The sequence below is a fragment of the Gossypium hirsutum genome, chromosome D02 (assembly GCF_007990345.1).
Source record: "Gossypium hirsutum isolate 1008001.06 chromosome D02, Gossypium_hirsutum_v2.1, whole genome shotgun sequence".
Classification (NCBI taxonomy): domain Eukaryota; kingdom Viridiplantae; phylum Streptophyta; class Magnoliopsida; order Malvales; family Malvaceae; genus Gossypium; species Gossypium hirsutum.
In genome coordinates this window covers 1,585,855-1,597,096 of record NC_053438.1, presented here as the reverse complement: position 1 = coordinate 1,597,096, position 11,242 = coordinate 1,585,855, and the positions used below count along the sequence as shown (strand labels likewise).

The 11,242-nt window shown below is 32.5% G+C and overlaps 1 protein-coding gene across 1 annotated transcript; it reads left to right on the top strand.

Moving 5' to 3' along the window:
- The first annotated feature begins 294 nt into the window (after positions 1–294).
- LOC107938710 (galactolipase DONGLE, chloroplastic) lies at positions 295–10,995 on the top strand. Its single transcript, XM_016871942.2, has 3 exons — positions 295–1,653; positions 8,559–8,728; positions 10,971–10,995. The coding sequence occupies exons 1-3, from the start codon at positions 307–309 to the stop codon at positions 10,993–10,995; spliced, it is 1,542 nt and encodes a 513-aa protein (XP_016727431.2). The 5' UTR covers positions 295–306.
- The last annotated feature ends 247 nt before the right edge of the window (positions 10,996–11,242 follow it).

Here is an 11,242-nt window from a genome sequence, read left to right as displayed (position 1 = left end):
AACCCTACCGACCACTTAAAATATATAAAAATAAATAAAATTCCATTTTTCTTTTTTTAAAATAAAGTTTCTTAATTTTATAAAATTTCCAGTCAAATGTCAAATACACGCCCAACGTGCTGTTTTGTTTTTCTTTTTCCTTTTATATTTTCCTCCTCCTCTCAATTTCACCATAAAAGAAACACCGTTTTCATGCCCTTTAATTTTTTACAACTTTCCTTCCTTTTTATATAAATCCCATTTCTTCTCTTCCATTTTCATCCCCCAAATTTCATCTCTTTTCTCTCCTTCTAACAGTGTCTTCACATGGCGTCCAAAGCTTTAATGAAGCCAACCTTGAACTTTAAGCATGGTACCCTAAAGAACAATGAAGCTCAAGTTCAGTCACATTCTTTTGGTCAAGTTTGTTTTCCGGGAAAGAATGGGGTTTCTTCGTCGAGAAAATCTGTTGTCGTCTCAGTAGTAACAACAAAGACAGCATCGCCGGCAACGGTGGTGGCAGTGCCGGTGAAAACTGGTTCGACGGTTTTGTTATCCCAGAAATGGAGAGAAATCCAGGGGTTAAACAACTGGGAAAGCTTGGTGGAACCTTTGCATCCTCTCCTCCGGAACGAGATAATCCGATATGGCGAGTTCGTTGCCGCTTGTTATAAGGCTTTTGATCTCGACTCGAACTCGAAACGTTACTTGAATTGTAAGTATGGCAAAAAGAACATGTTGAAGGAAGTGGGAATGGATGATTCTGGGTACGAAGTGACCAAGTACATTTACGCCACCCCAGACGTCAACATCCCAATCCAGAATGACGCCGCACCTGGTCGTTGGATTGGGTACGTAGCCGTTTCATCGGACGAAGTGACGAAACAGTTAGGAAGAAGAGACATGCTGGTTACGTTCAGAGGGACGGTGACGAACCACGAATGGGTAGCCAACTTCATGAGCTCACTAACCCCAGCACGCATCGACCCACTCCATGATCGCCCAGACGTGAAAGTAGAATCCGGGTTTTTAAGCTTATACACATCGGAAGAAGCCGAGACCAAGTTTGGCCTCGAGAGTTGCCGGCAACAGCTATTATCCGAGGTTTCGAGGCTAATAAACAAATACAAAGGTGAGGAATTAAGTATCACTTTAGCTGGTCATAGTATGGGAAGTGCTTTAGCCCTACTATTAGCTTATGACATATCAGAGCTTGGGTTAAACAAAGCTGATCATCGTCGTAAAATACCAGTCACAGTGTTCTCTTTCGGTGGACCAAGAGTTGGTAACTTGAGCTTCAAGCAAAGATGTGAACAATTAGGGGTTAAAGTATTAAGAATTGTGAATGTCAATGACCCCATAACCAAGCTACCAGGTGTGTTATTCAATGAGAATTTTAGGGGTTTAATCGGCGGCAGCAGATACGAATTCCCCTGGTTCGCTTGCTCGTGTTACGTCCACGTCGGGGTCGAATTAGTCCTCGACTTTTTCAATGTTCAAAACCCTTCATGTGTTCATGATCTTGAAACCTACATCAACTTACTCAAATGGCCTCAAAGATTAGGGATTCAAAAAGAGGGTTTTGATTGGATGAACAAAGCTAGGGATTTGCTTATAAGTGCTCAAAGCCTTAACATCAATTTGATGCCATGGAAAGATGTTGCAATCAACATGGTAAACATGGTTCAATCTCAAAGAACATAAAAAAAAATGTATATTTTGTTATTAGTTGTTAGTTTTGTATATTTTTAACCCTAGGGCTAGACTTAAAAGGTGAAAACATAGCTAAATTATACCTTTAGGGTAAATATTTTTGTAATCTCTAAGAAAAATAAAGAGATTATCTTGAAAAAATAAAAAAACTTAGCGTACAGATTATTATTTAAAGGCTATTCTCCAATTTCGCAATTTTTTTTACACTTAATATATATAATAGGGTTATTCGATGATCAAACTTGAGATGAGTATTAATTGAATAAAGATAAATGTGTAGAGATGATTCGGTGATCAAACTCTGCGTTGATGTATGTATTTGGGGTTCAATCAATAATTCACATGAATATTTGATTATATGCAACTTTTTTATTTTTGATTTATTTTTTAAAAAAAAACCCTAATCTTATTTATGGTAATAGTATCTAAATATTCCAAATATAATTAATTACCTTTTATTCATTTTTTGATTATGACAAATTACCTTCCTTGTATTTATTATTAGCACAATTCTCGTTCACATATTTAGAATTTAGTCCCTATTTTTATTTTTAAAAATTTAGTTCCTGTATTATTCAAATTTAAAAATTTATATCCAGTTGTTATCGTCGTTAAAATTCTTCTATTAAATTTACTGTTGTATCCTTTTGAAATTAATATATATTCAATTGGCAGTCATGTAACGTTAAAAATAATGTTGAAAAGATTGATTAGAATTTTTCTTAAAACGTCAACATTTGATTAAAATAGTTAACAATATTAACTATTTAAATTAACTAATGACATTATAAAAGTAAAGGAACCGAACTATCTAAAAAAATGAAGTATATTATAAAAACTACACTTCAGTCGCTAAGACTCTTAAGACATTCAAATTATATATATCCATATAATATTTCAGTATAAAAATTAACAATATTAACCATTTCGAACTAATTAATAATATTAAAAAGTGATCAAATCATGTTAGAAATTAATATATATATCAAATTTAAGCCTATTAAAGAGACCAAAATTAAAATTAATTATTTTTTTACAATGAAAAAGAAAAAAAAAGTATACCCGTGTGTCATTAGAAGGAAATTCCTTTGATCTTTATATAGATATATAATTATAGAAATTGTTATAAATTTGTAAAAGAAAAGATAAAGATTGTTATAAAGGGTAAATTTTATGTGTATTTATGGACCGACCTTTTGACTTCATGGATTTCATAAGCGTTTTCGACGTGAAATCATTAGGACGGTGTGGTTTTATGTTGTTTAATATTAGATGTATTTGTAATGAATATATTTATAACTTGCATAATATATAAATATAAAATATTTTAACCACGTCGATTGAGTATTAGTTCGATTGGCATTGCTATTGTTGTCAATGAGGAAGGACGTGAGTTTTAGTGCTTTGAAAGCGCACTATCCTCCTGTTTATGAGTTAGGAGGGGCTATGGGTAGTTCTAGGTATTTGTGTCAAAAAGAATATATATGATCAGAATCCATGATGAGATTGCTCAAAAAAAGATACTTTAACCACACAATTATGATACCATAAAATATATGAACCCCTAGAGTTTTGCTTTCATTGACTTTACTCAATAAATTAAAAATTTTCGAAAAATTTATATCCTCAAAATGTCGAGATATGATATTCGTGTTCACCAGGGATGAGTTTAGAAAATTTTAAAAAGAGGTTGGAATTGATTTTTAACCGGTCAAAATATACTTTTAGAAGGATTAAAGTGTAATTCTATCATTTTAAAAGAGCTGAAATACTTTTTTTTTCATTTTTGACAAGATTGAGACCCCTGCTTGCCCCTTTGCATTCATTATCGATATTCTCTCTAGTGATGTTAGATATGAACATGTATTTATACTTAAGAAATTTTTTTTATCATATCCTTGTATTAATATAAGATAAAATATAAATAAAAAATACAAATATTAACTTATTGTCCCTTATAAGATCATTTGGCACCATTATTTTTGCATTAACGAAGAGGACGTGGGTAGGTTCGATGCACTTAAGCACATTTTTCTCTAATTTAAAGATTTAGGGGTTATAGCTTATAGGTAGAATGTACTATATAAAAAAACAAATATCCCAATTATGTTCAATGTATCATATTTATCGAACGCCAACTCAATTAAAAAATAACTAGTACATCCTTTTTTTTTACAAAATAAAATTATATTATTACAAGAATATTTTTTTTATCTTTTTATATATTTTTATAAAAAAGCAATAAAAAAACCCACACCATACAAATTTTGATATTTTAATAATTCAATATTCTTTTTTTATATAAAATACTTCACTTGAATTAGTATTATATTTTAATCATATAAAATACATAAATATATTGAGAATTTTTCTTCTTTTCTAAAACTTGGACCAACGTTTTTTTTTAAGACATCATTCGTCTATGCATGGAGCAAGTGTGAAAATAATTAAATACTAATCTAATTATTACGTCAATTATAAAATTTTTTTCACATTTTTGTCTTATAATTTTTTTTCTCAAGGTATTTACCGGAACGAGCCTGATAATTAATCATCCACATTCTATAGACCCATTAAAGGGAAGATACTCGTTATGAGTTTTAAAACTGCTCTTACCCAGCCCGGTGCGAGAATTAAATCTTCAACCACTGGTTAAGATAAGAGAAATTCTTACCATCTTACTTAATTCCGTGATTATATATTTTTAATTTTAATATTACAGAACAAAATAATTACTTTTATGTAGATAAGAATGTCTGCAATCGTGCATGCAAATTATGAAAATAGACAAAAAAAAAAAACCTGTGGAAGAGTGAAACACGTGAAAACCATTCTGTCACTAAAAATTCCATTTTGTCTCGATCAAATCGAAGTGGGTCGCAATTTCCATGTTCGCTTGATGTCCAAAAGTCTTGGATTTGTTTGAAAAAACAAAACATATATTTTTTTAAATATTAATATCAAATATTTGAATTAGAATACTTGGCTCAAACAATAGTAGAAATAATAATAAAATAATGACCAATGATTTGATACAGGAAATTTTTAGATTTTATAAGCAGATTGAGAGTGTGGCAAGTATCGTATTCTTTTATATATTTAATTTTTTTATTACATCTTACAAGATACTTGTTATATTTTAAACCCGTTTGTGGAGTCTAAAACACTCCACAAGCAATGTTTGAGATAATTTTTTTTAAAATAATTAATAATTTGTGTAGAGGGGCATTGGATTGTGTTGAGAGGAGGTTAATTCCTTTCGAAGTGTCGTTGGTTTGAGTTGATAAACCCCTCAACGGGTTGGTATTATCTCTGGGTTGAGTTGAGGTTTCCTCTCCTGACTTTATAGAGAGCCTAAGTGCTGGAGGTAGGGTTCACAGAGTAGGAGATTAGGTTGTGCGTCACGCATGATCTGATCTAATGAGGTTGGGAGACAAAATCTCGAGTTGTTGAGAGGTCTGTCGGCTCCAGACGGACAACATTTTGAATGCTCCTCCAAAAAGAATCAATTTCCTCTTAAATTGAATATTTATATATTGGCAAGGACAACACCAAAAAGGATTGACAATGGTCTTTTATTTCTGCTTCTTTGAAAATTCTAAAATTATAAGTTAATACAATGGTAAAACTGCAATTTGACTCCCTCTAAATGATAAAATTTTTGTTTAATATTTTTACAATTCTAAAATAATAAATTTGTACTTTAGCGCCCATAAAAATTAATAAGTTAAATTTGATCTCACCTAAAATAAATTTATGACACATCACCCCTAGTTTTTATTTATACTAATATTGATTTTTCTTAAAATATTATATATGTAAAATTATTTATTAATAAAAAGACTTTGCTTTCACAGAACAAACTTGATTGATGGTAAGGTGACCTTCAATCTCTAGAGCGAGAGGAAGGGAGAGAATGTGTTGAAATCCTTTTTTTAATTAATTTTTTAAAAAAATAATTATAAAATTTGTTTTTTTATAAATTTAAAATCCAATCAATTAAAAAAGAAATTTTCAATAAATTTGATATTTCAAGACTTTTGAATTTTACAAGTTTCAAATTTTGAAATTTATTTTCTAAAGTTAAACAGGTTATTTATAAAATATTTTTTTTCCAAATTTGAATAGGAGTTCGAGCCAAAGTCAAAAAGATGGTTCAAAAGTCAAGTGTCTTTGAATTTGAATTATTTTGAGTTTAGATTCAATTTTTGTTTCAATCGTTTGATTAATCTTGGATTTAAATGATTTCAGATTCAACATCGAATATTTTTCGAATCTAAACTCGAAAATGAAATTGAATCCAAAATTATTCGGAATCAAAAGAGCATTTATGTTTAAAATTATCTAAACCTGAAAATCCAAGTCTAAATAATCGAATCAATTCAAATCTATTTAAATCATTTAACTATTCATCTAAAATTTCTAAAATATATTTAACTTTTGCAAAATAGAACTTATAAATATAAAACCTTAAAAGATCAAATTTATTAATAACAAAAAAAAATTATATATTTGAGAAATAAAAAAATTTAACATCAATTTGGAAAAAAAAACAATCTTTATATGTCTTGCCATGTGGTATCTCAACGTAGTTTCAGATAGCATGAAAAAAAGTGGAAGCTTGGCGTGTATCAAGTGCTTAATGTTCAAAGAAATTATTGAGTCAATATAGAGTTTTCTTGTTTAAGGGTTGAATTATTTGTTTGAGTTTATACTACAGCTCGAAATTTATGAAGATTTGGTAAAAATGATATTTTAAAAAGATGAGTTTGGATAAAAAAGAATTAGGCTCGATTAAACTATGATTTGGGTTTAAGTTTTAACATTTAAGGTTCGAGTCTGGACTAACTTGTTTTTTTTTATATTGTAATATATTATATTACTTTATTTTTTTATATATTTTTAATTTATATTTAATAAAAATAAATATATGATAATATACAATACTTTTGTCGAAATCATTTTTTTTATAAAAATAAAAATTTAATTATCGACTCATTAAAAATGAAAAATGGAGTCGCCACCGATCCTTTATTAGGGTGTGATGAGATCACCTTGAAAATAACTTTAGGTCTGCGAATTTTGAGAAAACAGGTTCGGGAGTCAGTTACGCACGAGGAAGGGTTAGCACCCTCGTGACGCCCAAAATTAGTACCGAATTGATCGTTTAATGTCTTAGTATTGAAACTTTGAAAAGATTCTAAAATACGATCCTTGTGTTAAAATGTTGAAAATTCTCGGGAAAAGGAGCATTTTCACGTTAATCAAGAAAGAGTATCATATCCAGTAAGTTAGGACACGACGTCTCGAATTCCCGATTCACGAATAAAAAATGCTTATTTTTAAAAAATATTTGGTTATCTCGGATTTAAAAGGGAGATCACGACCAGTAAGTTAGGACGCGATTCTTTTTCAAATCCCAAGATCATTTAAAACTTGAGTTTGAAAAGATTCGTATATTTAGATATTGTGAAAATCGAAACCCAGTAAGTTAGGGTACGAACTTCTCAAATCTCAAAATACGAAATGTTACTCATTTTAAAACTACAATTTATGAGTCGGAAAAAAATTAATTTAACACGAAATGATAAAAGACACGATGTTAATATGTATTGCGAAATATAACAGATATATATAAATAAATATAAATTATGATATATGTACATGTGTCATAAAATATATATAAGTGTACGTATACTTTAAGATTATAAAATGCATATAAAAGGAATATATGTATGTATATATTATAAGAACGAATACATGTACTTAGAATTATAAAATATGAAAATATATGTGCATATGTGTTATAAAATATGTATCTATATATATTAAAATTATGAAGCGCAAAAATGTATGATAATTAATAATAATACAATACATCTAAACAAATCAATAATAGCTTTATAATAAGTTTAATTATTTTAATAATATTAGATTTAGAATCAAATATATTAAAAGCAACAAAATGAGATAATTAAATAAAAAATGAACAGATTGAAATAAGGATCAAATCGAATCCAAAACAAAATCATAACGAAAAAAGATTAAAAAATAACATTGAAAGACCAAAATAAAATACGCGTGTTACATGGAGGACCGCATGGGAAATATCCTATATCCCTCAAAACGTGTTACAGTAAAAAAAGGGGCTAAAATGTAACAATATCGGAGATGTGGGGCAAATTTAGAAAAACAAAAGGAACCTAATTAAATCGTCCAAACAAATCAGAAGGACTAATGATGCAAAATTCCCTCCAAGACCCAAAACACGATGATCTGACCGTGCTTGGGTCGGCTCATCGGGTCGGTGGCTATACGGCACTATTTTGGAACCACTTATCAGATTCCAAACGGTGCCGTTTTGGATGTTAAATAAAAAAAGTCAACACCCCTCATCAGCAGCCATTGTACCATTTGAAGACAAACCCTAGAGGCCTTCTTCTCAACGCCGCTCGACAGCTCTCGAATTCCCCGCGACTCCGATTACGACAAAGTTCAGTGGCTCCGACGACAAGGTATCCCTCTTCCTCTCTATTCTTTTACTTTATCTATCTGCTCATATACTTTAATGGTAAACAAAAAGAAAGAAAAAGAATCGGAAAATAGAAAAATGGAAAAAGGAAAACCTTTCGTGTTCTTTTGTATTCAGTATGTGTCTTCTTCTTTTTTGTGCGTAAAAAACTCTCTCTTTACAACGTTTGTATTGGGTTCTTTTATAACCCAAATTACAGAAAATCAAAATAAAATAAAATAAAATAATCCTCTATTTTTTCTTATTTTCTCTCTTTCTTTGATTTGCTCTCGATTTCTGCCCGTATTTTTTGTTTGTTGGTGCTCTGTTGCTTGTTTGTGTGCATTCGTTGCAGGTGTACGGAGGTATGAACGTGGCACATACGTGGGAGAGGCATGCTCGTGCGGAGGCGACAAAGGCTAGGGTAGGAGCGGCTACACGCGCGCAGGCGCAACACGTGCAAGGAGAAGGCCTGGTGATTACAGCGCTAGTTGGGGCTGATGCTAGGGTTTCCCCTTCTGTTGGGTTAGTCGGGCCGTATAGTCATTGGGCCTAGTCCAGTTTAGGTTTAGGTCAATGGGTTTGGGTTGTAACCGGGTTAGGTTTAGCTGGTTTGTAATTAGGGTAGTGGAATCTGGGCTTGTTTTTGTAATTGGACTTTTGGACATTTTTTCTTTTATATTGGTTTTTAATATCTGTATCGGGCCCGGGCAAATTGGGCCTATTATAGCTGCCCCTCTTTGCTCATTGTCGTGTAACGAGAATAGAGCAAAGACCAAAGATGACTAATTTTGCTCGGTCATGCTTTTGGACCTTGGTGCTCTTTTTCTTCAAGTGCCTCCATTCCATCCTACTGCATCTTCAGAAGTATAGGAATTAGTGCTTCGATCCACTCCACTATAACATCAGGGAGATAGGATTCGTAGCTTGTAGCTTAAAAAGAACAAAATTACTATATTTAGTCGGCAAGACTTGATGCGATCTGCTCTACTACAACTTCAGAGAGATAAGATCTATTACTTTAATCCGCTCCACTACAACTTCAATGAGATAGGATTAATTTCTTCTGTCTACTCCACTACTGCTTAGGGAGATAAGACTTGTAATTTCCAACCTATTCCACTGCTGGCCAGGGATGTAGGACTTATAGCTTGAATCTATTTCCTTACACTTGAAGATAAGATTTGCCGTCTTCGATCTGCTTCACTGTCGATGCAGGAAGGCAAGATCTGTTATCTTTAACTAGCTCCACTACAACCGATGGAGGCAAGGCTTTGTTTTCGATCTGCTTCGCTGTTGACGCAGGAAAGCAAGATGCTTCGCTATTAACATAGGAAGGCAAGATCTGCTATCTTCAACCAACTCCACTGCAACCGATGGAGGCAAGGCTTCGTTTTTGATCTGCTTTGCTATTAACGCAGGAAGGCAAGATCTGCTATCTTTAACCAGCTCCACTACAACCGATGAAGGCAAGGCTTTGTTTTTCATCTTCACTGATCTGTTCTCTGGGGAACATGACCTGTATAATGAACCTAATTATGCCTAATGATTAGGATGGCATGATCAAAATTAAATCAAATGCTCTTAACTAGACATGTGTGAATGGTGTTTGCATGAATGCAGAATTATTATTATTTTTGAGAATGATCCTGCTTAGGTTGTCATTACTCGAAGTTTATTAAGACTTTGTGACTGACGTACTACAACGCCTTCTCACTTGACTGGCTTTTCTAAAGAAACATGTAGCCAGGTTGCCCCCACTGTAAACCTCAAAGTTTAATCCATTAGGGTGCAAAATTTGTACCATCATTTTCCCACCGTAATCCAAGGGTAGAAATATGGCTTTCCTCAATCCTCTCTTATCCAATTCAAGGATACAGGATCTACATCCTTCTGGTCCCTTACACCATTCCCAGGGTGTTGTACCAAAGACTCATGCGCAAATGAGGGCTCTCTTCCCCGAGGTAACCTCTTCCTATTGCCTGATGATCATTGCTTTCTTGTTTATTCAAGCTTTGTCACCAACATGGCATTTTGTCAATCAACGCATTTGACAACAAAAAATCCAAAGAGAAAGTCTAATTTTAGACTATTCATTCCCAAATTTCCAACCTTTAAATTCGGTGTGTTCTAAACAATAATCCTACTTCAGGCTCCTATATTATTTAGAAACTTTTCAGAGTAATATCCAAAACTTCCTTTGTGAAAGTTTTATTAGTCCATTAATCATTATTCCAATGCAACATGTTTGCAAAAAAGGTCATAACAATGAATAAGAATAAAGTTGGTTCTGAGCATAGCTCGAAAGAACAAATTATTGAAAATAGTAAAGAAGGATGACAAAGAAATTAATTGGGAATGTATATCTTGGGAAAGAAAAAAGTATTCCAAGAACAACAGATAATATGAGAATTGGGTGCCCCAGATATCGCAGCTTGAACTTCTCTGTACAAACTTTCTAAAGACTGTTTAAGTTGGACATGTGTTTAGGAGATCTACAGTGCTCTGTCGATGCCCCAAGATGCCACCTATCCTTTCCTGTTGATTCAGGCATAGCAAGATCATCACATGTCCCAATACGATCAAAATTTGAGTAGCTTAAACCACCTCATGCCCCATTCTAATCAGTATTTAAGCCGCCCTTTTCAGGTTTTTAGCTCAAATCCCCTTTGGCTTAAGGCACCCTTTGCGGGTTTTCCCCTTAGCCTCTCTATTTTTCATTTTTCATTCTCATTTTTCATTTTTTTTGAAATCCATTGTCTTGCAGTACGGCGACAAACCGTGATGTCTGATTTTAAACTGATTACAGCCCTCAGCTATCGTGCTGACATTCAAGTTCAATGCAATTTCTAATACCATCCTCTCTAGAATTTTATATCGGCATATGATGACATTGACGCATGCAGTAGCCTCTATCCATTTGATGAAGTAATTAATGATCTCAATAGTGAAGCAATGCCCATTAGGAGTCTTCGATAATGGTGATGTCCATGCCTCATTTTGCTCAAAATTTGAGTCGCCCTTTTTCAACTCAAAACC